Raw genomic sequence first — 24,111 nt, 5'->3', positions numbered from 1 at the left:
AGCTGGATGATTGTGTTATCATCCTCTGGGCCCCAATCTGACCACATCACCTACCGGGGTCCCTGATGCCATGTTATATACCTGATTGTTAGTGTGACGTCATCAGGAGAGCCATCAACAATGAAGTGGAAATCCTCGGAGAACTCTCCCAGCAGGTGGCAGCACAGAGCAATCTGCACGGCCTGGTGTCCGTCAGGCAGAATGATGCCCTCACTGGGAGTGAAGGAAAAGCAGGATGCCAGGGCCGAGGAGTGCGGTGCCAGGCTGAACAGCCCATCGATGGCACCTTCATTTGTCAGGATGACCTTTTAAGAGGAAAGACAAGAATGAAGCCACAGCCATTACTGGGGCTCATGGTGGGCGAAGCTGGGCACATCTCAGCCATTACTGGGGCTCATGGTGGGCGAAGCTGGGCACATCTCTGCCATTACTGGGGCTCATGGTGGGCGAAGCTGGGCACATCTCTGCCATTACTGGGGCTCATGGTGGGCGAAGCTGGGCACATCTCAGCCATTACTGGGGCTCATGGTGGGCGAAGCTGGGCACATCTCTGCCATTACTGGGGCTCATGGTGGGCGAAGCTGGGCACATCTCTGCCATTACTGGGGCTCATGGTGGGCGAAGCTGGGCACATCTATGCCATTACTGGGGCTCATGGTGGGCGAAGCTGGGCACATCTCAGCCATTACTGGGACTCATGGTGGGCGAAGCTGGGCACATCTCTGACATTACTGGGGCTCATGGTGGGCGAAGCTGGGCACATCTCTGCCATTACTGGGGCTCATGGTGGGCGAAGCTGGGCACATCTCTGCCATTACTGGGGCTCATGGTGGGCGAAGCTGGGCACATCTCTGCCATTACTGGAGATCATGGTGGGCGATCCTGGGCACATCTCAGCCATTACTGGGGCTCATGGTGGGCGATCCTGGGCACATCTCTGCCATTACTGGGGCTCATGGTGGGCGAAGCTAGGCACATCTCTGCCATTACTGGGGCTCATGGTGGGCGAAGCTGGGCACATCTCAGCCATTACTGGGGCTCATGGTGGACAAAGCTGGGCACATCTCAGCCATTGCTGGGGCTCATGGTGGGCGAAGCTGGGCACATCTCAGCCATTACTGGGGCTCATGGTGGGCGTAGCTGGGCACATCTCAGCCATTACTGGGGCTCATTGTGGGCGAAGCTGGGCACATTTCTGCCATTACTGGGGCTTATGGTGGGCGAAGCTGGGCACATCTCAGCCATTACTGGGGCTCATGGTGGGCGAAGCTGGGCACATCTCTGCCATTACTGGGGCTTATGGTGGGCGAAGCTGGGCACATCTCAGCCATTACTGGGGCTCATGGTGGGCGAAGCTGGGCACATCTCTGCCATTACTGGGGCTCATGGTGGGCGAAGCTGGGCACATCTCAGCCATTACTGGGGCTCATGGTGGGAGTAGCTGGGCACATCTCAGCCATTACTGGGGCTCATTGTGGGCGAAGCTGGGTACATATCAGGCATTACTGGGGCTCATGGTGGGCAAAGCTGGGCACATCTCAGCCATTACTGGGGCTCATGGTCGGCGAAGCTGGGCACATATCAGGCATTACTGGGGCTCATGGTCGGCGAAGCTGGGCACATATCAGGCATTACTGGGGCTCATGGTGGGCAAAGCTGGGCACATCTCTGCCATTACTGGGGCTCATGGTGGGCGATCCTGGGCACATCTCTGCCATTACTGGGGCTCATGGTGGGCGAAGCTGGGCACATCTCAGCCATTACTGGGGCTTATGGTGGGCGAAGTTGGGCACATCTCTGCCATTACTGGGGCTCATGGTGGGCGAAGCTGGGCACATCTCAGCCATTACTGGGGCTCATGGTGGGCGAAGCTGGGCACATCTCAGCCATTACTGGGGCTCATGGTGGGCGAAGCTGGGCACATCTCAGCCATTACTGGGGCTCATGGTGGGCAAAGCTGGGCACATATCAGCCATTACTGGGGCTCAAGGTGGGTGATCCTGGGCACATCTCAGCCATTACTGGGGCTCATGGTGGGCGATCTTAGGCATCTCTCAGCCATTACTGGGGCTCATGGTGGGCAATCCTGGGCACATCTCAGCCATTACTGGGGATCGTGGTGGGCGAAGCTGGGCACATCTCAGCCATTACTGGGGCTCGTGGTGGGCGATCCTGGGCACACCTCAGCCATTACTGGGGCTTATGGTGAGCGAAGCTGGGCACATCTCAGCCATTACTGGGGCTTATGGCGGGCGAATGTGGGCACATCTCAGCTATTACTGGGGCTCATGGTGGGCGATCCTGGGCACATCTCAGCCATTACTGGGGCTTATGGTGGGCGAAGCTGGGCACATCTCAGCCATTACTGGGGTTTATGGTGGGCGAAGCTGGGCACATCTCAGCCATTACTGGGGCTCATGGTGGGCATTCCTGGGCATATTTCAGCCATTACTGGGGCTCATGGTGGGCAATCCTGGGCACATCTCAGCCATTACTGGGGCTCATGGTGGGCGAAGCTGGGCACATATCAGCCATTACTGGGGATCGTGGTGGGCGAAGCCGGGCACATCTCAGCCATTACTGGGGTTTATGGTGGGCGATCCTGGGCATATTTCAGCCATTACTGGGGCTCATGGTGGGCGATCCTGGGCATATTTCAGCCATTACTGGGGCTCATGGTGGGCGATCCTGGGCACATCTCAGCCATTACTGGGGCTCATGGTGGGCGAAGCTGGGCATATCTCTGCCATTACTGGGCTCATGGTGGGCGAAGCTGGGCATATCTCTGCCATTACTGGGCTCATGGTGGGCGATCCTGGGCACATCTCTGCCATTACTGGGGCTCATGGTGCGCTAAGCTGGGCACATCTCTGCCATTACTGGGGCTCATGGTGGGCGATCCTGGGCACATCTCAGTCATTACTGGGGCTTATGGTGGGCGAAGCTGGGCACGTGTCAGCCATTACTGGGGCTCATGGTGGGCGATCCTGGGCACATCTCAGCCATTACTGGGGCTTATGGTAGGCGAAGCTGGGCACATCTCAGCCATTACTGGGGCTCATGGTGGGCGAAGCAGGGCACATCTCAGCCATTACTGGGGCTCATGGTTGGCGATCCTGGGCACATCTCAGCCATTACTGGGGCTCATGGTGGGCGAAGCTGGGCACATCTCAGCCATTACTGGGGCTTATGGTGGGCGTAGCTGGGCACATCTCAGCCAATACTGGGGCTCATGGTGGGCGATCCTGGGCATCTCTCAGCCATTACTGGGGCTTATGGTGGGCGAAGCTGGGCACATCTCAGCCATTACTGGGGCTCAAGGTGGGCGATCCTGGGCACCTATCAGCCATTACTGGGGCTCATGGTGGGCGAAGCTGGGCACATCTTAGCCATTACTGGGGCTCATGGTGGGCGATCCTGGGCACATCTCAGCCATTACTGGGGCTCATGGTGGGCAAAGCTGGGCACATCTCAGCCATTACTGGGGCTTATGGTGGGCGAAGCTGGGCACGTCTCAGCCATTACTGGGGCTCATGGTGGGCGATCCTGGGCACATCTCAGCCATTACTGGGGCTTATGGTGGGCGAAGCTGGGCACATCTCAGCCATTACTGGGGCTCATGGTGGGCAATCCTGAGCACATCTCTGCCATTACTGGGGCTTATGGTGGGCGATCCTGGGCACACCTCAGCCATTACTGGGGCTCGTGGTGGGCGAAGCTGGGCACATCTCTGCCATTACTGGGGCTCATGGTGGGCGATCCTGGGCACATCTCAGCTATTACTTGGGTTCATGGTGGGCGAAGCAGGGCACATCTCAGCCATTACTGGGGCTCGTGGTGAGCGATCCTGGGCATATTTAAGCCATTACTGGGGCTCATGGAGGGTGATCCTGGGCACATCTCAGCCATTACTGGGGCTCATGGTGGGCAATCCTGGGCATATTTCAGCCATTACTGGGGCTCATGGTGGGCGATCCTGGGCACATCTCAGGCATTACTTGGGTTCATGGTGGGCGAAGCTGGGCACATCTCAGCCATTACTGGGGCTCGTGGTGGGCGATCCTGGGCATATTTCAGCCATTACTGGGGCTCATGGTGGGTGATCCTGGGCATATTTCAGCCATTACTGGAGCTCATGGTGGGCGATCCTGGGCACATCTCAGCCATTACTGGGGCTCATGGTGGGCAATCCTGGGCATATTTCAGCCATTACTGGGGCTCATGGTGGGCGATCCTGGGCACATCTCAGTCATTACTGGGGCTCATGGTGGGCGAAGCTGGGCACATATCAACCATTACTGGGGATCGTGGTGGGCGAAGCTGGGCACATCTCAGCCATTACTGGGGCTTATGGTGGGCGAAGCTAGGCACATCTCAGCCATTACTGGGGCTTATGGTGGGCGAAGCTAGGCACATCTCAGCCATTACTGGGGCTCATGGTGGGCGAAGCTGGGCACATCTCACCCATTACTTGCGTTCATGGTGGGCGAAGCTGGGCACATCTCAGCCATTACTGGGGCTCATGGTGGGCGAAGCTGGGCACATATCAGCCATTACTGGGGCTAAAGGAGGGTGATCCTGGGCATCTCTCAGCCATTACTGGGGCTCATGGTGGGCAATCCTGGGCACATCTCAGCCATTACTGGGGCTTATGGTGGGTGAAGCTGGGCATATCTCAGCCATTACTGGGGCTCATGGTGGGCGATCCTGGGCACATCTCAGCCATTACTGGGGCTTATGGTGGGTGAAGCTGGGCACATCTCAGCCATTACTGGGGCTCGTGGTGGGCGATCCAGGGCACATCTCAGCCATTACTGGGGCTTATGGTGGGCGAAGCTGGGCACATCTCAGCCATTACTGGGGCTAATGGTGGGCGAAGCTGGGCACATCTCAGCCATTACTGGGGCTTATGGTGGGCGAAGCTGGACACATCTCAGCCATTACTGGGGCTAATGGTGGGCGAAGCTGGGCACATCTCAGCCATTACTGGGGCTTATGGTGGGCGAAGCTGGGCACATCTCAGCCATTACTGGGGTGTATGGTGGGCGAAGCTGGGCACATCTCAGCCATTACTGGGGCTCATGGTGGGTGATCCTGGGCATCTCTCAGCCATTACTGGGGCTTATGGTGGGCGAAGCTGGGCACATCTTAGCCATTACTGGGGCTCATGGTGGGCGAAGCTGGGCACATCTCTGCCATTACTGGGGCTCATGGTGGGCGAAGCTGGGCACATCTCAGCCATTACTTGAGTTCATGGTGGGCGATCCTGGGCACATCTCAGCCATTACTGGGACTCATGGTGGGCGAAGCTGGGCACATCTCAGCCATTACTGGGGCTCATGGTGGGCGAAGCTGGGCACATCTCAGCCATTACTGGGGCTCATGGTGGGCGATCCTGGGCACATTTCAGTCATTACTGGGGATCATGGTGGGCGAAGCTGGGCACATCTCAGCCATTACTGGGGCTCATGCTGGGCGAAGCTGGGCACATCTCAGCCATTACTGGGGCTTATGGTGGGCGAAGCTGGGCAAGTGTCAGCCATTACTGGGGCTCATGGTGGGCGATCCAGGGCACATCTCAGCCATTACTGGGGCTTATGGTGGGAGAAGCTGGGAACATCTCAGCCATTACTGGGGCTCATGGTGGGCGAAGCTGGGCACATCTCAGCCATTACTGGGGCTCATGGTGGGCGATCCTGGGCATCTCTCAGCCATTACTGGGGCTAATGGTGGGCGAAGCTGGGCACATCTCAGCCATTACTGGGGCTCATGGTGGGCGATCCTGGGCATCTCTCAGCCATTACTGGGGCTTATGGTGGGCGAAGCTGGGCACAAATCAGCCATTACTGGAGCTCAAGGTGGGCGATCCTGGGCACCTATCAGCCATTACTGGGGCTCATGGTGGGCGAAGCTGGGCACATCTTAGCCATTACTGGTGCTCATGGTGGGCGAAGCTGGGCACATCTCAGCCATTACTGGGGCTTATGGTGGGCGAAGCTGGGCAAGTGTCAGCCATTACTGGGGCTCATGGTGGGCCATCCTGTGCACATCTCAGCCATTACTGGGGCTTATGGTGGGCGAAGCTGGGCACATCTCAGCCATTACTGGGGCTCATGGTGGGCGAAGCTAGGCACATCTCAGCCATTACTGGGGCTCATGGTGGGCGAAGCTGGGCACATTTTAGCCATTACTGGGGCTCATGGTGGGCGATCCTGGGCATCTCTCAGCCATTACTGGGGCTAATGGTGGGAGAAGCTGGGCACATCTCAGCCATTACTGGGGCTCATGGTGGGCGATCCTGGGCATCTCTCAGCCATTACTGGGGCTTATGGTGGGCGAAGCTGGGCACATCTCAGCCATTACTGGGGCTCAAGGTGGGCGATCCTGGGCACCTATCAGCCATTACTGGGGCTCATGGTGGGCGAAGCTGGGCACATCTTAGCCATTACTGGGGCTCATGGTGGGCGATCCTGGGCACATCTCAGCCATTACTGGGGCTCATGGTGGGCAAAGCTGGGCACATATCTGCCATTACTGGGGCTCATGGTGGGCAAAGCTGGGCACATATCTGCCATTACTGGGGCTCATGGTGGGCGATCATTGGCACATCTCAGCCATTACTGGGGCTTATGGTGGGCGAAGCTGGGCACGTCTCAGCCATTACTGGGGCTCATGGTGGGCGATCCTGGGCACATCTCAGCCATTACTGGGGCTTATGGTGGGCGAAGTTGGGCACATCTCAGCCATTACTGGGGCTCATGGTGGGCAATCCTGAGCACATCTCTGCCATTACTGGGGCTTACGGTGGGCGATCCTGGGCACATCTCAGCCATTACTGGGGCTCGTGGTGGGTGAAGCTGGGCACATCTCAGCCATTACTGGGGCTCATGGTGGGCGATCCTGGTCATATTTCAGCCATTACTGGGGCTCATGGTGGGCGATACTGGGCACATCTCAGCCATTACTGGGGCTCATGGTGGGCAATCCTGGGCACATCTCAGCCATTACTGGGGCTCATGGTGGGCGAAGCTGGGCACATATCAGCCATTACTGGGGATCGTGGTGGGCGAAGCTGGGCACATCTCAGCCATTACTGGGGCTTATGGTGGGTGAAGCTGGGCACATCTCAGCCATTACTTGGGTTCATGGTGGGCGAAGCTGGGCACATCTCAGCCATTACTGGGGCTCATGGTGGGCGAAGCTGGGCACATCTCAGCCATTACTTGGGTTCATGGTGGGCGATCCTGGGCACATCTCAGCCATTACTGGGGCTCATGGTGGGCGAAGCTGGGTACATCTCTGCCATTAGTGGGGCTCATGGTGGGCGAAGCTGGGCACATCTCTGCCATTACTGGGGCTCATGGTGGGCGAAGCTGGGCACATCTCAGCCATTACTTGGGTTCATGGTGGGCGATCCTGGGCACATCTCAGCCATTACTGGGACTCATGGTGGGCGAAGCTGGGCACATCTCAGCCATTACTGGGCTCATGGTGGGCGAAGCTGGGCACATCTCAGCCATTACGGGGGCTCATGGTGGGCGATCCTGGGCACATCTCAGCCATTACTGGGGATCATGGTGGGCGAAGCTGGGCACATCTCAGCCATTACTGGGGCTCATGGTGGGCGAAGCTGGGCACATCTCAGCCATTACTGGGGCTCATGGTGGGCGAAGCTGGGCACATCTCAGCCATTACGGGGGCTCATGGTGGGCGATCCTGGGCACATCTCAGCCATTACTGGGGATCATGGTGGGCGAAGCTGGGCACATCTCAGCCATTACTGGGGCTCATGGTGGGCGAAGCTGGGCACATCTCAGCCATTACTGGGGCTCATGGTGGGCGAAGCTGGGCACATCTCAGCCATTACTTGGGTTCATGGTGGGCGATCCTGGGCACATCTCAGCCATTACTGGGACTCACGGTGGGCGAAGCTGGGCACATCTCAGCCATTACTGGGGCTCATGGTGGGCGAAGCTGGGCACATTTTAGCCATTACTGGGGCTCATGGTGGGCGATCCTGGGCATCTCTCAGCCATTACTGGGGCTCATGGTGGGCGATCCTGGGCATCTCTCAGCCATTACTGGGGCTTATGGTGGGCGAAGCTGGGCACATCTCAGCCATTACTGGGGCTTATGGTGGGCGATCCTGGGCACATCTCAGCCATTACTGGGGCTCGTGGTGGGCGATCCTGGGCACATCTCAGCCATTACTGGGGCTCAAGGTGGCCGATCCTGGGCACCTATCAGCCATTACTGGGGCTCATGGTGGGCGAAGCTGGGCACATCTTAGCCATTACTGGGGCTCATGGTGGGCGATCCTGGGCACATCTCAGCCATTACTGGGGCTCATGATGGGCAAAGCTGGGCACATATCTGCCATTACTGGGGCTCATGGTGGGCAATCCTGGTCATATTTCAGCCATTACTGGGGCTCATGGTGGGCGATCCTGGGCACATCTCAGGCACTACTTGGGTTCATGGTGGGCGAAGCTGGGCACATCTCAGCCATTACTGGGGCTCGTGGTGGGCGATCCTGGGCATATTTCAGCCATTACTGGGGCTCATGGTGGGTGATCCTGGTCATATTTCAGCCATTGCTGGGGCTCATGGTGGGCGATCCTGGGCACATCTCAGCCATTACTGGAGCTCATGGTGGGCAATCCTGGGCATATTTCAGCCATTACTGGGGCTCATGGTGGGCGATCCTGGGCACATCTCAGCCATTACTGGGGCTCATGGTGGGCGAAGCTGGGCACATATCAGCCATTACTGGGGATCGTGGTGGGCGAAGCTGGGCACATATCAGCCATTACTGGGGATCGTGGTAGGCGAAGCTGGGCACATCTCAGCCATTACTGGGGCTCATGGTGGGCGAAGCTGGGCACATCTCAGCCATTACTTGGGTTCATGGTGGGCGAAGCTGGGCACATCTCTGCCATTACTGGGGCTCATGGTGGGCGCAGCTGGGTACATCTCTGCCATTAGTGGGGCTCATGGTGGGCGAAGCTGGGCACATCTCTGCCATTACTGGGGCTCATGGTGGGTGATCCTGGGCATCTCTCAGCCATTACTGGGGCTTATGGTGGGCGAAGCTGGGCACATCTTAGCCATTACTGGGGCTCATGGTGGGCGAAGCTGGGCACATCTCTGCCATTACTGGGGCTCATGGTGGGCGAAGCTGGGCACATCTCAGCCATTACTTGAGTTCATGGTGGGCGATCCTGGGCACATCTCAGCCATTACTGGGACTCATGGTGGGCGAAGCTGGGCACATCTCAGCCATTACTGGGGCTCATGGTGGGCGAAGCTGGGCACATCTCAGCCATTACTGGGGCTCATGGTGGGCGATCCTGGGCACATCTCAGTCATTACTGGGGATCATGGTGGGCGAAGCTGGGCACATCTCAGCCATTACTGGGGCTCATGCTGGGCGAAGCTGGGCACATCTCAGCCATTACTGGGGCTTATGGTGGGCGAAGCTGGGCAAGTGTCAGCCATTACTGGGGCTCATGGTGGGCGATCCAGGGCACATCTCAGCCATTACTGGGGCTTATGGTGGGCGAAGCTGGGCACATCTCAGCCATTACTGGGGCTCATGGTGGGCGAAGCTGGGCACATCTCAGCCATTACTGGGGCTCATGGTGGGCGAATCTGGGCACATTTTAGCCATTACTGGGGCTCATGGTGGGCGATCCTGGGCATCTCTCAGCCATTACTGGGGCTAATGGTGGGCGAAGCTGGGCACATCTCAGCCATTACTGGGGCTCATGGTGGGCGATCCTGGGCGTTTCTCAGCCATTACTGGGGCTTATGGTGGGCGAAGCTGGGCACAAATCAGCCATTACTGGAGCTCAAGGTGGGCGATCCTGGGCACCTATCAGCCATTACTGGGGCTCATGGTGGGCGAAGCTGGGCACATCTTAGCCATTACTGGTGCTCATGGTGGGCGAAGCTGGGCACATCTCAGCCATTACTGGGGCTTATGGTGGGCGAAGCTGGGCAAGTGTCAGCCATTACTGGGGCTCATGGTGGGCCATCCTGTGCACATCTCAGCCATTACTGGGGCTTATGGTGGGCGAAGCTGGGCACATCTCAGCCATTACTGGGGCTCATGGTGGGCGAAGCTGGGCACATCTCAGCCATTACTGGGGCTCATGGTGGGCGAAGCTGGGCACATTTTAGCCATTACTGGGGCTCATGGTGGGCGATCCTGGGCATCTCTCAGCCATTACTGGGGCTAATGGTGGGAGAAGCTGGGCACATCTCAGCCATTACTGGGGCTCATGGTGGGCGATCCTGGGCATCTCTCAGCCATTACTGGGGCTTATGGTGGGCGAAGCTGGGCACATCTCAGCCATTACTGGGGCTCAAGGTGGGCGATCCTGGGCACCTATCAGCCATTACTGGGGCTCATGGTGGGCGAAGCTGGGCACATCTTAGCCATTACTGGGGCTCATGGTGGGCGATCCTGGGCACATCTCAGCCATTACTGGGGCTCATGGTGGGCAAAGCTGAGCACATATCTGCCATTACTGGGGCTCATGGTGGGCAAAGCTGGGCACATATCTGCCATTACTGGGGCTCATGGTGGGCGATCATTGGCACATCTCAGCCATTACTGGGGCTTATGGTGGGCGAAGCTGGGCACGTCTCAGCCATTACTGGGGCTCATGGTGGGCGATCCTGGGCACATCTCAGCCATTACTGGGGCTTATGGTGGGCGAAGTTGGGCACATCTCAGCCATTACTGGGGCTCATGGTGGGCAATCCTGAGCACATCTCTGCCATTACTGGGGCTTACGGTGGGCGATAATGGGCACATCTCAGCCATTACTGGGGCTCGTGGTGGGTGAAGCTGGGCACATCTCAGCCATTACTGGGGCTCATGGTGGGCGATCCTGGTCATATTTCAGCCATTACTGGGGCTCATGGTGGGCGATACTGGGCACATCTCAGCCATTACTGGGGCTCATGGTGGGCAATCCTGGGCACATCTCAGCCATTACTGGGGCTCATGGTGGGCGAAGCTGGGCACATATCAGCCATTACTGGGGATCGTGGTGGGCGAAGCTGGGCACATCTCAGCCATTACTGGGGCTTATGGTGGGTGAAGCTGGGCACATCTCAGCCATTACTTGGGTTCATGGTGGGCGAAGCTGGGCACATCTCAGCCATTACTGGGGCTCATGGTGGGCGAAGCTGGGCACATCTCAGCCATTACTTGGGTTCATGGTGGGCGATCCTGGGCACATCTCAGCCATTACTGGGGCTCATGGTGGGCGAAGCTGGGTACATCTCTGCCATTAGTGGGGCTCATGGTGGGCGAAGCTGGGCACATCTCTGCCATTACTGGGGCTCATGGTGGGCGAAGCTGGGCACATCTCAGCCATTACTTGGGTTCATGGTGGGCGATCCTGGGCACATCTCAGCCATTACTGGGACTCATGGTGGGCGAAGCTGGGCACATCTCAGCCATTACTGGGGCTCATGGTGGGCGAAGCTGGGCACATCTCAGCCATTACGGGGGCTCATGGTGGGCGATCCTGGGCACATCTCAGCCATTACTGGGGATCATGGTGGGCGAAGCTGGGCACATCTCAGCCATTACTGGGGCTCATGGTGGGCGAAGCTGGGCACATCTCAGCCATTACTGGGGCTTATGGTGGGCGAAGCTGGGCAAGTGTCAGCCATTACTGGGGCTCATGGTGGGCGATCCTGGGCACATCTCAGCCATTACTAGGGCTTATGGTGGGCGAAGCTGGGCACATCTAAGCCATTACTGGGGCTCATGGTGGGCGAAGCTGGGCACATCTCAGCCATTACTGGGGCTCATGGTGGGCGAAGCTGGGCACATTTTAGCCATTACTGGGGCTCATGGTGGGCGATCCTGGGCATCTCTCAGCCATTACTTGGGCTAATGGTGGGCGAAGCTGGGCACATCTCAGCCATTACTGGGGCTCATGGTGGGCGATCCTGGGCATCTCTCAGCCATTACTGGGGCTTATGGTGGGCGAAGCTGGGCACATCTCAGCCATTACTGGGGCTTATGGTGGGCGATCCTGGGCACATCTCAGCCATTACTGGGGCTCGTGGTGGGCGATCCAGGGCACATCTCAGCCATTACTGGGGCTCAAGGTGGCCGATCCTGGGCACCTATCAGCCATTACTGGGGCTCATGGTGGGCGAAGCTGGGCACATCTTAGCCATTACTGGGGCTCATGGTGGGCGATCCTGGGCACATCTCAGCCATTACTGGGGCTCATGGTGGGCAAAGCGGGGCACATATCTGCCATTACTGGGGCTCATGGTGGGCGATCATTGGCACATCTCAGCCATTACTGGGGCTTATGGTGGGCGAAGCTGGGCACGTCTCAGCCATTACTGGGGCTCATGGTGGGCGATCCTGGGCACATCTCAGCCATTACTGGGGCTTATGGTGGGCGAAGCTGGGCACATCTCAGCCATTACTGGGGCTCATGGTGGGCAATCCTGAGAACATCTCTGCCATTACTGGGGCTTACGGTGGGCGATCCTGGGCACATCTCAGCCATTACTGGGGCTCGTGGTGGGAGAAGCTGGGCACATCTCAGCCATTACTGGGGCTCATGGTGGGCGATCCTGGGCACATCTCAGCCATTACTTGGGTTCATGGTGGGCGAAGCTGGGCACATCTCAGCCATTACTGGGGCTCGTGGTGGGCGATCCTGGGCATATTTCAGCCATTACTGGGGCTCATGGTGGGTGATCCTGGGCACATCTCAGCCATTACTAGGGCTCATGGTGGGCAATCCTGGTCATATTTCAGCCATTACTGGGGCTCATGGTGGGCGATCCTGGGCACATCTCAGGCATTACTTGGGTTCATGGTGGGCGAAGCTGGGCACATCTCAGCCATTACTGGGGCTCGTGGTGGGCGATCCTGGGCATATTTCAGCCATTACTGGGGCTCATGGTGGGCGATCCTGGGCACATCTCAGCCATTACTGGGGCTCATGGTGGGCAATCCTGGGCATATTTCAGCCATTACTGGGGCTCATGGTGGGCGATCCTGGGCACATCTCAGCCATTACTGGGGCTCATGGTGGGCGAAGCTGGGCACATATCAGCCATTACTGGGGATCGTGGTGGGCGAAGCTGGGCACATATCAGCCATTACTGGGGATCGTGGTAGGCGAAGCTGGGCACATCTCAGCCATTACTGGGGCTCATGGTGGGCGAAGCTGGGCACATCTCAGCCATTACTTGGGTTCATGGTGGGCGAAGCTGGGCACATTTCTGCCATTACTGGGGCTCATGGTGGGCGATCCTGGGCACATCTCTGCCATTACTGGGGCTCATGGTGGGCGAAGCTGGGTACATCTCTGCCATTAGTGGGGCTCATGGTGGGCGAAGCTGGGCACATCTCTGCCATTACTGGGGCTCATGGTGGGCGAAGCTGGGCACATCTCAGCCATTACTTGGGTTCATGGTGGGCGATCCTGGGCACATCTCAGCCATTACTGGGACTCATGGTGGGCGAAGCTGGGCACATCTCAGCCATTACTGGGGCTCATGGTGGGCGAAGCTGGGCACATCTCAGCCATTACTGGGGCTCATGGTGGGCGATCCTGGGCGCATCTCAGCCATTACTGGGGATCATGGTGGGCGAAGCTGGGCACATCTCAGCCATTACTGGGGCTCATGGTGGGCGAAGCTGGGCACATCTCAGCCATTACTGAGGCTCATGGTGGGCATAGCTGGGCACATCTCAGCCATTACTGGGGCTCATGGTGGGCGAAGCTGGGCACATCTCAGCCATTACTGGGGCTCATGGTGGGCGAAGCTGGGCACATCTCAGCCATTACTGGGGCTCATGGTGGGCGAAGCTGGGCACATCTCAGCCATTACTGGGTCTCATTGTGGGCAATCCTGGGCACATCTCAGCCATTACTGGGGCTCATGGTGGGCGATCCGAGGCACATCTCAGCCATTACTGGGGCTCATGGTGGGCGAAGCTGGGCACATCTCAGCCATTACTGGGGCTCATGGTGGGCGATCCTGGGCACATCTCAGACATTACTGGGGCTCATGGTGGGCAATCCTGGGCACAACTCAGTCATTACTGGGGCTCATGGTGGGCGATCCTGGGCACATCTCAGCCATTACTGGGGCTCATGGTGGGCGATCATTGGCACATCTCAGCCATTACTGGGGCTCATGGTGGGCGATCCTGGGCACATCTCAGCCATTACTGGGGCTCATGGTGGGCGAAGCTGGGCACATCTCAGCCATTTCTGGGGCTCATGGTGGCCGAAGCTGGGCACATGTCAACCATTACTGGGGATCGTGGTGGGTGAAGCTGGGCACATCTCAGCCATTACTGGGGCTTATGGTGGGCGAAGCTGGGCACATATCAGCCATTACTGGGGCTCATGGTGGGCGAAGCTGGGCACATCTCAGCCATTACTGGGGTTCATGGTGGGCGAAGCTGGGCACATCTCTGCCATTAGTGGGGCTCATGGTGGGCGAAGCTGGGCACATCTCTGCCATTACTGGGGCTCATGGTGGGCGAAGTTGGGCACATCTCAGCCATTTCTTGGGTTCATGGTGGGCGATCCTGGGCACATCTCAGCCATTACTGGGGCTCATGGTGGGCGAAGCTGGGCACATCTCAGCCATTACTGGGGCTCATGGTGGGCGAAGTTGGGCACATCTCAGCCATTACTGGGGCTGATGGTGGGCGATCCTGGGCACATCTCAGCCATTACTGGGGCTCATGGTGGGCGAAGCTGGGCACATCTCAGCCATTACTGGGGCTCATGGTGGGCGAAGCTGGGCACATCTCAGCCATTACTGAGGCTCATGGTGGGCGAAGCTGGGCACATCTCAGCCATTTCTGGGGCTCATGGTGGGCGAAGCTGGGCACATCTCCGCCATTACTGGGGCTCATGGTGGGCGAAGCTGGGCACATCTCAGCTATTACTGGGGCTCATGGTGGGCGAAGCTGGGCACATCTCAGCCATTACTGGGGCTCTTTGTGGGCAATCCTGGGCACATCTCAGCCATTACTGGGGTTCATGGTGGGCGATCCTGGGCACATCTCAGCCATTACTGGGGCTCATGCTGGGCGATCCTGGGCACATCTCAGCCATTACAGGGGCTCATGGTGGGAGAAGATGGGCACAACTCAGTCATTACTGGGGCTCATGGTGGGCGATCCTGGGCACATCTCAGCCATTACTGGGGCTCATGGTGGGCGATCCTGGGCACATCTCAGCCATTACTGGGGCTCATGGTGGGCGATCATTGGCACATCTCAGCCATTACTGGGGCTCATGGTGGGCGAAGCTGGGCACATCTCAGCCATTACTGTGGCTCATGGTGGGCGATCATTGGCACATCTCAGCCATTACTGGGGCTCATGGTGGACGAAGCTGGGCACATCTCAGCCATTACTGGGGCTCATGGTGGGTGATCCTGGGCATATTTCAGCCATTACTGGGGCTCATGGTGGGAGATCCTGAGCACATCTCAGCCATTACTGGGGCTCATGGTGGGCGATCCTGGGCACATCTCAGCCATTACTGGGGCTCATGGTGGGCGATCCTGGGCATATTTCAGCCATTACTGTGGTTCATGGTGGGCGATCCTGGGCACATCTCAGCCATTACTGGGGCTCATGGTGGGTGATCCTGGGCATATTTCAGCCATTACTGGGGCTCATGGTGGGTGAGCCTGGGCATATTTCAACCATTACTGGGGCTCATGGTGGGTGATCCTGAGCACATCTCAGCCATTACTGGGGCTCATGGTGGGCAATCCTGGGCACATCGCAGCCATTATTGGGATCATGGAGATCCGGAGATGGTGGCTACACATAGATCTGACAGATCACACACACAGAAAGGGTTGGGACAAAGCCAAGTGACTACAATAAGAGAGACCCAGTGATCGCAGGGACCAGGAGACCACCCTCTGTGACGAATAGCCGGGATCAGACAGGACAGGAGATCAGAAAATGGCATTAGAGGGCAGCACCTATTTATTATTGGCGATCGCTGGCTGCTCGGGAGGCCTGAAAAGCTGCAGTTTGGGCTATCGGGGAAAGCACTGACCTCGTAGTTGTGTGTGGAACCCACAAACACCTTCCCAATGTCCAACTCATTAAAGTTGAAGCAAAGTTTGGGCCCCAGGCCCTCTCCTCGTAGTCGCAGGGGCAGTCTGGTTTCACGACCTGCAGCAAAGACATGGAGTGAACAGTCTGAGACCACTGGATGTCACCACACACGGCTGTCAGGAGCCGGGCAGTGCTGCCGGCGTACAAGGTACCTGTGATGTCGCAATAGACCGTCCGCTGGTATATCCTGGCAGCCTGAGGCCGGAAGAGCACCGTCACCTGTACCGAGGAGTTAGGCCAGACATCCCCTTCCTAAAATTAGAAACACAGAGCTCTGCTGACAAAAAGACCACCAGGCGAGACACCCCCAACATTACAGATCTCTGCTTGCTGTCAGTGACTGTACACAGGTGGTCCGCTCCCAGGTGGTCCTGTGTGAGCAGGACAAGGCCAAGAGTACAGCTGCTGAAGATAAACTCATGCGTCAGGACTGTGACAGTAAACAGAGATGTTAGAAATATCTGAGAATGGGACACAAGGAACATTAAGCTTTCAGTATAAGAAGCCAGAGATGAAGGGGCTGCCATCAGGTAGGAGGACAACGAGGGTCCAGGACTCAACACACCGTATATGGAGTGCGAAGCCAGGCGTTACATGGCCACCAGCTGAGACCCCCTACTGTCCGGCAGGGAGGAGCAGACACAGCCAGGTGTTACATGGCCACCAGCTGAGACCCCCTACTGTCCGGCAGGGAGGAGCAGACACAGCCAGGCGTTACATGGCCACCAGCTGAGACCCCCTACTGTCCTGCAGGGAGGAGAGGACACAGCCAGGCGTTACATGGTCACCAGCTGAGACCCCCTACTGTCCTGCAGGGAGGAGAGGACACAGCCAGGCGTTACATGGCCACCAGCTGAGACCCCCTACTGTCCTGCAGGGAGGAGCAGACACAGCCAGGCGTTACATGGCCACCAGCTGAGACCACCTACTGTCCAGCAGGGAGGAGCAGACACAGCCAGGCGTTACATGGCCACCAGCTGAGTCCCCCTACTGTCCTGCAGGGAGGAGAGGACACAGCCAGGCGTTACATGGCCACCAGCTGAGACCACCTACTGTCCAGCAGGGAGGAGCAGACACAGCCAGGCGTTACATGGCCACCAGCTGAGACCCCCTACTGTCCGGCAGGGAGGAGAGGACACAGCCAGGCATTACATGGCCACCAGCTGAGTCCCCCTACTGTCCTGCAGGGAGGAGCAGACACAGCCAGGTGTTATATGGCCACCAGCTGAGACCCCCTACTGTCCTGCAGGGAGGAGAGGACACAGCCAGGCGTTACATGGCCACCAGCTGAGTCCCCCTACTGTCCTGCAGGGAGGAGCAGACACAGCCAGGTGTTATATGGCCACCAGCTGAGACCCCCTACTGTCCTGCAGGGAGGAGCAGACACAGCCAGGCGTTACATGGCCACCAGCTGAGACCCCCTACTGTCCTGCAGGGAGGAGCAGACACAGCCAGGCGTTACATGGCCACCAGCTGAGACCCCCTACTGTCCGGCAGGGAGGAGAGGACACAGCCAGGCGTTACATGGCCACCAGCTGAGACCCCCTACTGTCCTGCAGGGAGGAGAGGACACAGCCAGGCGTTACATGGCCACCAGCTGAGTCCCCCTACTGTCCTGCAGGGAGGAGAGGACACAGCCAGGCGTTACATGGCCACCAGCTGAGACCCCCTACTGTCCGGCAGGGAGGAGCAGACACAGCCAGGCGTTACATGGCTACCAGCTGAGACCCCCTACTGTCCGGCAGGGAGGAGAGGACACAGCCAGGCGTTACATGGCCACCAGCTGAGTCCCCCTACTGTCCGGCAGGGAGGAGAGGACACAGCCAGGCGTTACATGGCCACCAGCTGAGACCCCCTACTGTCCGGCAGGGAGGAGCAGACACAGCCAGGCGTTACATGGCCACCAGCTGAGTCCCCCTACTGTCCTGCAGGGAGGAGAGGACACAGCCAGGCGTTACATGGCCACCAGCTGAGTCCCCCTACTGTCCTGCAGGGAGGAGCAGACACAGCCAGGCGTTACATGGCCACCAGCTGAGACCCCCTACTGTCCTGCAGGGAGGAGCAGACACAGCCAGGCGTTACATGGCCACCAGCTGAGTCCCACTACTGTCCTGCAGGGTGGAGCAGACACAGCCAGGCGTTACATGGCCACCAGCTGAGTCCCCCTACTGTCCGGCAGGGAGGAGAGGACACAGCCAGGCGTTACATGGCCACCAGCTGAGACCCCCTACTGTCCTGCAGGGAGGAGAGGACACAGCCAGGCGTTACATGGCCACCAGCTGAGTCCCCCTACTGTCCGGCAGGGAGGAGAGGACACAGCCAGGCGTTACATGGCCACCAGCTGAGACCCCCTACTGTCCGGCAGGGAGGAGCAGACACAGCCAGGCGTTACATGGCCACCAGCTGAGACCCCCTACTGTCCGGCAGGGAGGAGCAGACACAGCCAGGCGTTACATGGCCACAAGCTGAGCCCCCTACTGTCCTGCAGGGAGGAGAGGACACAGCCAGGCGTTACATGGCCACAAGCTGAGCCCCCTACTGTCCTGCAGGGAGGAGAGGACACAGCCAGGCGTTACATGGCCACCAGCTGAGTCCCCCTACTGTCCTGCAGGGAGGAGAGGACACAGACAGGTGTTACATGGCCACCAGCTGAGACCCCCTACTGTCCTGCAGGGAGGAGAGGACACAGCCAGGCGTTACATGGCCACCAGCTGAGACCCCCTACTGTCCGGCAGGGAGGAGAGGACACAGCCAGGTGTTACATGGCCACCAGCTGAGACCCCCTACTGTCCTGCAGGGAGGAGAGGACACAGCCAGGCGTTACATGGCCACCAGCTGAGCCCCCTACTGTCCTGCAGGGAGGAGAGGACACAGCCAGGCGTTACATGGCCACCAGCTGAGTCCCACTACTGTCCTGCAGGGAGGAGCAGACACAGCCAGGCGTTACATGGCCACCAGCTGAGTCCCACTACTGTCCTGCAGGGAGGAGAGGACACAGCCAGGCGTTACATGGCCACCAGCTGAGACCCCCTACTGTCCTGCAGGGAGGAGAGGACACAGCCAGGCGTTACATGGCCACCAGCTGAGACCCCCTACTGTCCTGCAGGGAGGAGAGGACACAGCCAGGCGTTACATGGCCACCAGCTGAGACCCCCTACTGTCCTGCAGGGAGGAGAGGACACAGCCAGGCGTTACATGGCCACCAGCTGAGACCCCCTACTGTCCGGCAGGGAGGAGAGGACACAGCCAGGCGTTACATGGCCACCAGCTGAGACCCCCTACTGTCCGGCAGGGAGGAGCAGACACAGCCAGGCGTTACATGGCCACCAGCTGAGTCCCCCTACTGTCCTGCAGGGAGGAGAGGACACAGCCAGGCGTTACATGGCCACCAGCTGAGTCCCCCTACTGTCCTGCAGGGAGGAGCAGACACAGCCAGGCGTTACATGGCCACCAGCTGAGTCCCCCTACTGTCCGGCAGGGAGGAGCAGACACAGCCAGGCGTTACATGGCCACCAGCTGAGACCCCCTACTGTCCGGCAGGGAGGAGCAGACACAGCCAGGCGTTACATGGCCACCAGCTGAGACCCCCTACTGTCCTGCAGGGAGGAGCAGACACAGCCAGACGTTACATGGCCACCAGCTGAGACCCCCTACTGTCCGGCAGGGAGGAGCAGACACAGCCAGGCGTTACATGGCCACCAGCTGAGACCCCCTACTGTCCGGCAGGGAGGAGCAGACACAGCCAGGCGTTACATGGCCACCAGCTGAGACCCCCTACTGTCCTGCAGGGAGGAGAGGACACAGCCAGGCGTTACAAGGCCACCAGCTGAGACCCCCTACTGTCCTGCAGGGAGGAGAGGACACAGCCAGGCATTACATGGCCACCAGCTGAGACCCCCTACTGTCCTGCAGGGAGGAGAGGACACAGCCAGGCGTTACACGGCCACCAGCTGAGACCCCCTACTGTCCTGCAGGGAGGAGAGGACACAGCCAGGCGTTACATGGCCACCAGCTGAGACCCCCTACTGTCCGGCAGGGAGGAGAGAACACAGCCAGGTGTTACATGGCCACCAGCTGAGTCCCACTACTGTCCTGCAGGGTGGAGCAGACACAGCCAGGTGTTACATGGCCACCAGCTGAGTCCCCCTACTGTCCGGCAGGGAGGAGAGGACACAGCCAGGCGTTACATGGCCACCAGCTGAGACCCCCTACTGTCCTGCAGGGAGGAGAGGACACAGCCAGGTGTTCCATGGCCACCAGCTGAGTCCCCCTACTGTCCGGCAGGGAGGAGAGGACACAGCCAGGCGTTACATGGCCACCAGCTGAGACCCCCTACTGTCCGGCAGGGAGGAGCAGACACAGCCAGGCGTTACATGGCCACCAGCTGAGACCCCCTACTGTCCGGCAGGGAGGAGCAGACACAGCCAGGCGTTACATGGCCACAAGCTGAGACCCCTACTGTCCTGCAGGGAGGAGAGGACACAGCCAGGCGTTACATGGCCACCAGCTGAGTCCCCTACTGTCCTGCAGGGAGGAGAGGACACAGCCAGGCGTTACATGGCCACCAGCTGAGTCCCCCTACTGTCCTGCAGGGAGGAGAGGACACAGCCAGGCGTTACATGGCCACCAGCTGAGACCCCCTACTGTCCTGCAGGGAGGAGCAGACACAGCCAGGCGTTACATGGCCACCAGCTGAGACCCCCTACTGTCCTGCAGGGAGGAGCAGACACAGCCAGGCGTTACATGGCCACCAGCTGAGACCCCCTACTGTCCTGCAGGGAGGAGCAGACACAGCCAGGCGTTACATGGCCACCAGCTGAGTCCCCCTACTGTCCGGCAGGGAGGAGCAGACACAGCCAGGCGTTACATGGCCACCAGCTGAGACCCCCTACTGTCCTGCAGGGAGGAGCAGACACAGCCAGGCGTTACATGGCCACCAGCTGAGACCCCCTACTGTCCTGCAGGGAGGAGCAGACACAGCCAGGCGTTACATGGCCACCAGCTGAGACCCCCTACTGTCCGGCAGGGAGGAGCAGACACAGCCAGGCGTTACATGGCCACCAGCTGAGACCCCCTACTGTCCTGCAGGGAGGAGAGGACACAGCCAGGCGTTACAAGGCCACCAGCTGAGACCCCCTACTGTCCTGCAGGGAGGAGAGGACACAGCCAGGCATTACATGGCCACCAGCTGAGACCCCCTACTGTCCTGCAGGGAGGAGAGGACACAGCCAGGCGTTACATGGCCACCAGCTGAGACCCCCTACTGTCCTGCAGGGAGGAGAGCACACAGCCAGGCGTTACATGGCCACCAGCTGAGTCCCCCTACTGTCCAGCAGGGAGGAGCAGACACAGCCAGGCGTTACATGGCCACCAGCTGAGACCCCCTACTGTCCTGCAGGGAGGAGAGGACACAGCCAGGCGTTACATGGCCACCAGCTGAGTCCCCTACTGTCCTGCAGGGAGGAGAGGACACAGCCAGGTGTTACATGGCCACCAGCTGAGACCCCCTACTGTCCTGCAGGGAGGAGAGGACACAGCCAGGCGTTACATGGCCACCAGCTGAGTCCCCTACTGTCCTGCAGGGAGGAGAGGACACAGCCAGGTGTTACATGGCCACCAGCTGAGACCCCCTACTGTCCTGCAGGGAGGAGAGGACACAGCCAGGCGTTACATGGCCACCAGCTGAGTCCCCCTACTGTCCTGCAGGGAGGAGAGGACACAGCCAGGCGTTACATGGCCACCAGCTGAGTCCCCCTACTGTCCTGCAGGGAGGAGAGGACACAGCCAGGTGTTACATGGCCACCAGCTGAGTCCCACTACTGTCCTGCAGGGAGGAGAGGACACAGCCAGGCGTTACATGGCCACCAGCTGAGACCCCCTACTGTCCTGCAGGGAGGAGAGGACACAGCCAGGCGTTACATGGCCACCAGCTGAGACCCCTACTGTCCTGCAGGGAGGAGAGGACACAGCCAGGCGTTACATGGCCACCAGCTGAGACCCCCTACTGTCCGGCAGGGAGGAGAGGACACAGCCAGGCGTTACATGGCCACCAGCTGAGACCCCCTACTGTCCGGCAGGGAGGAGCAGACACAGCCAGGCGTTACATGGCCACCAGCTGAGTCCCCCTACTGTCCTGCAGGGAGGAGAGGACACAGCCAGGCGTTACATGGCCACCAGCTGAGATCCCCTACTGTCCGGCAGGGAGGAGAGGACACAGCCAGGCGTTACATGGCCACCAGCTGAGACCCCCTACTGTCCGGCAGGGAGGAGCAGACACAGCCAGGCGTTACATGGCCACCAGCTGAGTCCCCCTACTGTCCTGCAGGGAGGAGAGGACACAGCCAGGCGTTACATGGCCACCAGCTGAGTCCCCCTACTGTCCTGCAGGGAGGAGAGGACACAGCCAGGCGTTACATGGCCACCAGCTGAGTCCCCCTACTGTCCTGCAGGGAGGAGCAGACACAGCCAGGCGTTACATGGCCACCAGCTGAGACCCCCTACTGTCCTGCAGGGAGGAGCAGACACAGCCAGGCGTTACATTGCCACCAGCTGAGACCCCCTACTGTCCGGCAGGGAGGAGCAGACACAGCCAGGCGTTACATGGCCACCAGCTGAGACCCCCTACTGTCCGGCAGGGAGGAGCAGACACAGCCAGGCGTTACATGGCCACCAGCTGAGACCCCCTACTGTCCGGCAGGGAGGAGCAGACACAGCCAGGCGTTACATGGCCACCAGCTGAGACCCCCTACTGTCCGGCAGGGAGGAGAGGACACAGCCAGGCGTTACATGGCCACCAGCTGAGTCCCCCTACTGTCCTGCAGGGAGGAGCAGACACAGCCAGGCGTTACATGGCCACCAGCTGAGACCCCCTACTGTCCTGCAGGGAGGAGCAGACACAGCCAGGCGTTACATGGCCACCAGCTGAGTCCCCCTACTGTCCGGCAGGGAGGAGCAGACACAGCCAGGCATTACATGGCCACCAGCTAAGACCCCCTACTGTCCGGCAGGGAGGAGCAGACACAGCCAGGCGTTAAATGGCCACCAGCTGAGACCCCCTACTGTCCTGCAGGGAAGAGCAGACACAGCCAGGCGTTACATGGCCACCAGCTGAGACCCCCTACTGTCCGGCAGGGAGGAGCAGACACAGCCAGGCGTTACATGGCCACCAGCTGAGTCCCACTACTGTCCTGCAGGGTGGAGCAGACACAGCCAGGTGTTACATGGCCACCAGCTGAGTCCCCCTACTGTCCGGCAGGGAGGAGAGGACACAGCCAGGCGTTACATGGCCACCAGCTGAGACCCCCTACTGTCCGGCAGGGAGGAGCAGACACAGCCAGGCGTTACATGGCCACCAGCTGAGACCCCCTACTGTCCGGCAGGGAGGAGCAGACACAGCCAGGCGTTACATGGCCACAAGCTGAGACCCCTACTGTCCTGCAGGGAGGAGAGGACACAGCCAGGCGTTACATGGCCACCAGCTGAGTCCCCTACTGTCCTGCAGGGAGGAGAGGACACAGCCAGGTGTTACATGGCCACCAGCTGAGACCCCCTACTGTCCTGCAGGGAGGAGAGGACACAGCCAGGCGTTACATGGCCACCAGCTGAGTCCCCCTACTATCCTGCAGGGAGGAGAGGACACAGCCAGGCGTTACATGGTTACCAGCTGAGTCCCCCTACTATCCTGCAGGGAGGAGAGGACACAGCCAGGCGTTACATGGTTACCAGCTGAGACCCCCTACTGTCCTGCAGGGAGGAGAGGACACAGCCAGGCGTTACATGGCCACCAGCTGAGTCCCCCTACTGTCCTGCAGGGAGGAGAGGACACAGCCAGGCGTTACATGGCCACCAGCTGAGTCCCCCTACAATCCTGCAGGGAGGAGAGGACACAGCCAGGCGTTACATGGTTACCAGCTGAGACCCCCTACTGTCCTGCAGGGAGGAGCAGACACAGCCAG

At 59.4% G+C, this 24,111-nt stretch overlaps 1 protein-coding gene across 4 annotated transcripts in view; it reads right to left on the bottom strand.

Moving 5' to 3' along the window:
• HYDIN (HYDIN axonemal central pair apparatus protein) overlaps positions 1–24,111 on the bottom strand; it is a 313,905-nt gene that overhangs the window by 195,055 nt on the left and 94,739 nt on the right. For all 4 annotated transcript variants that reach the window (XR_012253067.1, XM_073659829.1, XM_073659831.1 and 1 more), the window contains exons 10-12: positions 16,309–16,408; positions 16,095–16,213; positions 82–305 (exon numbers count right to left, since the gene is read on the bottom strand). Coding sequence is in view for 3 of the 4 variants with exons in the window: in XM_073659829.1 (XP_073515930.1) it covers positions 82–305; positions 16,095–16,213; positions 16,309–16,408 (443 nt within the window). In the remaining variant the exon portion in view is untranslated. The remainder of the gene's footprint in view (positions 1–81; positions 306–16,094; positions 16,214–16,308; positions 16,409–24,111) is intronic.

This window comes from Phyllobates terribilis, unplaced genomic scaffold (genome assembly GCF_046119375.1).
Source record: "Phyllobates terribilis strain yellow unplaced genomic scaffold, ASM4611937v1 Scaffold_14__1_contigs__length_39327217, whole genome shotgun sequence".
Classification (NCBI taxonomy): Eukaryota; Metazoa; Chordata; class Amphibia; order Anura; family Dendrobatidae; genus Phyllobates; species Phyllobates terribilis.
The sequence above is the reverse complement of the archived record's forward strand: the minus strand, read 5'-3'. Positions and strand labels throughout refer to the sequence as shown.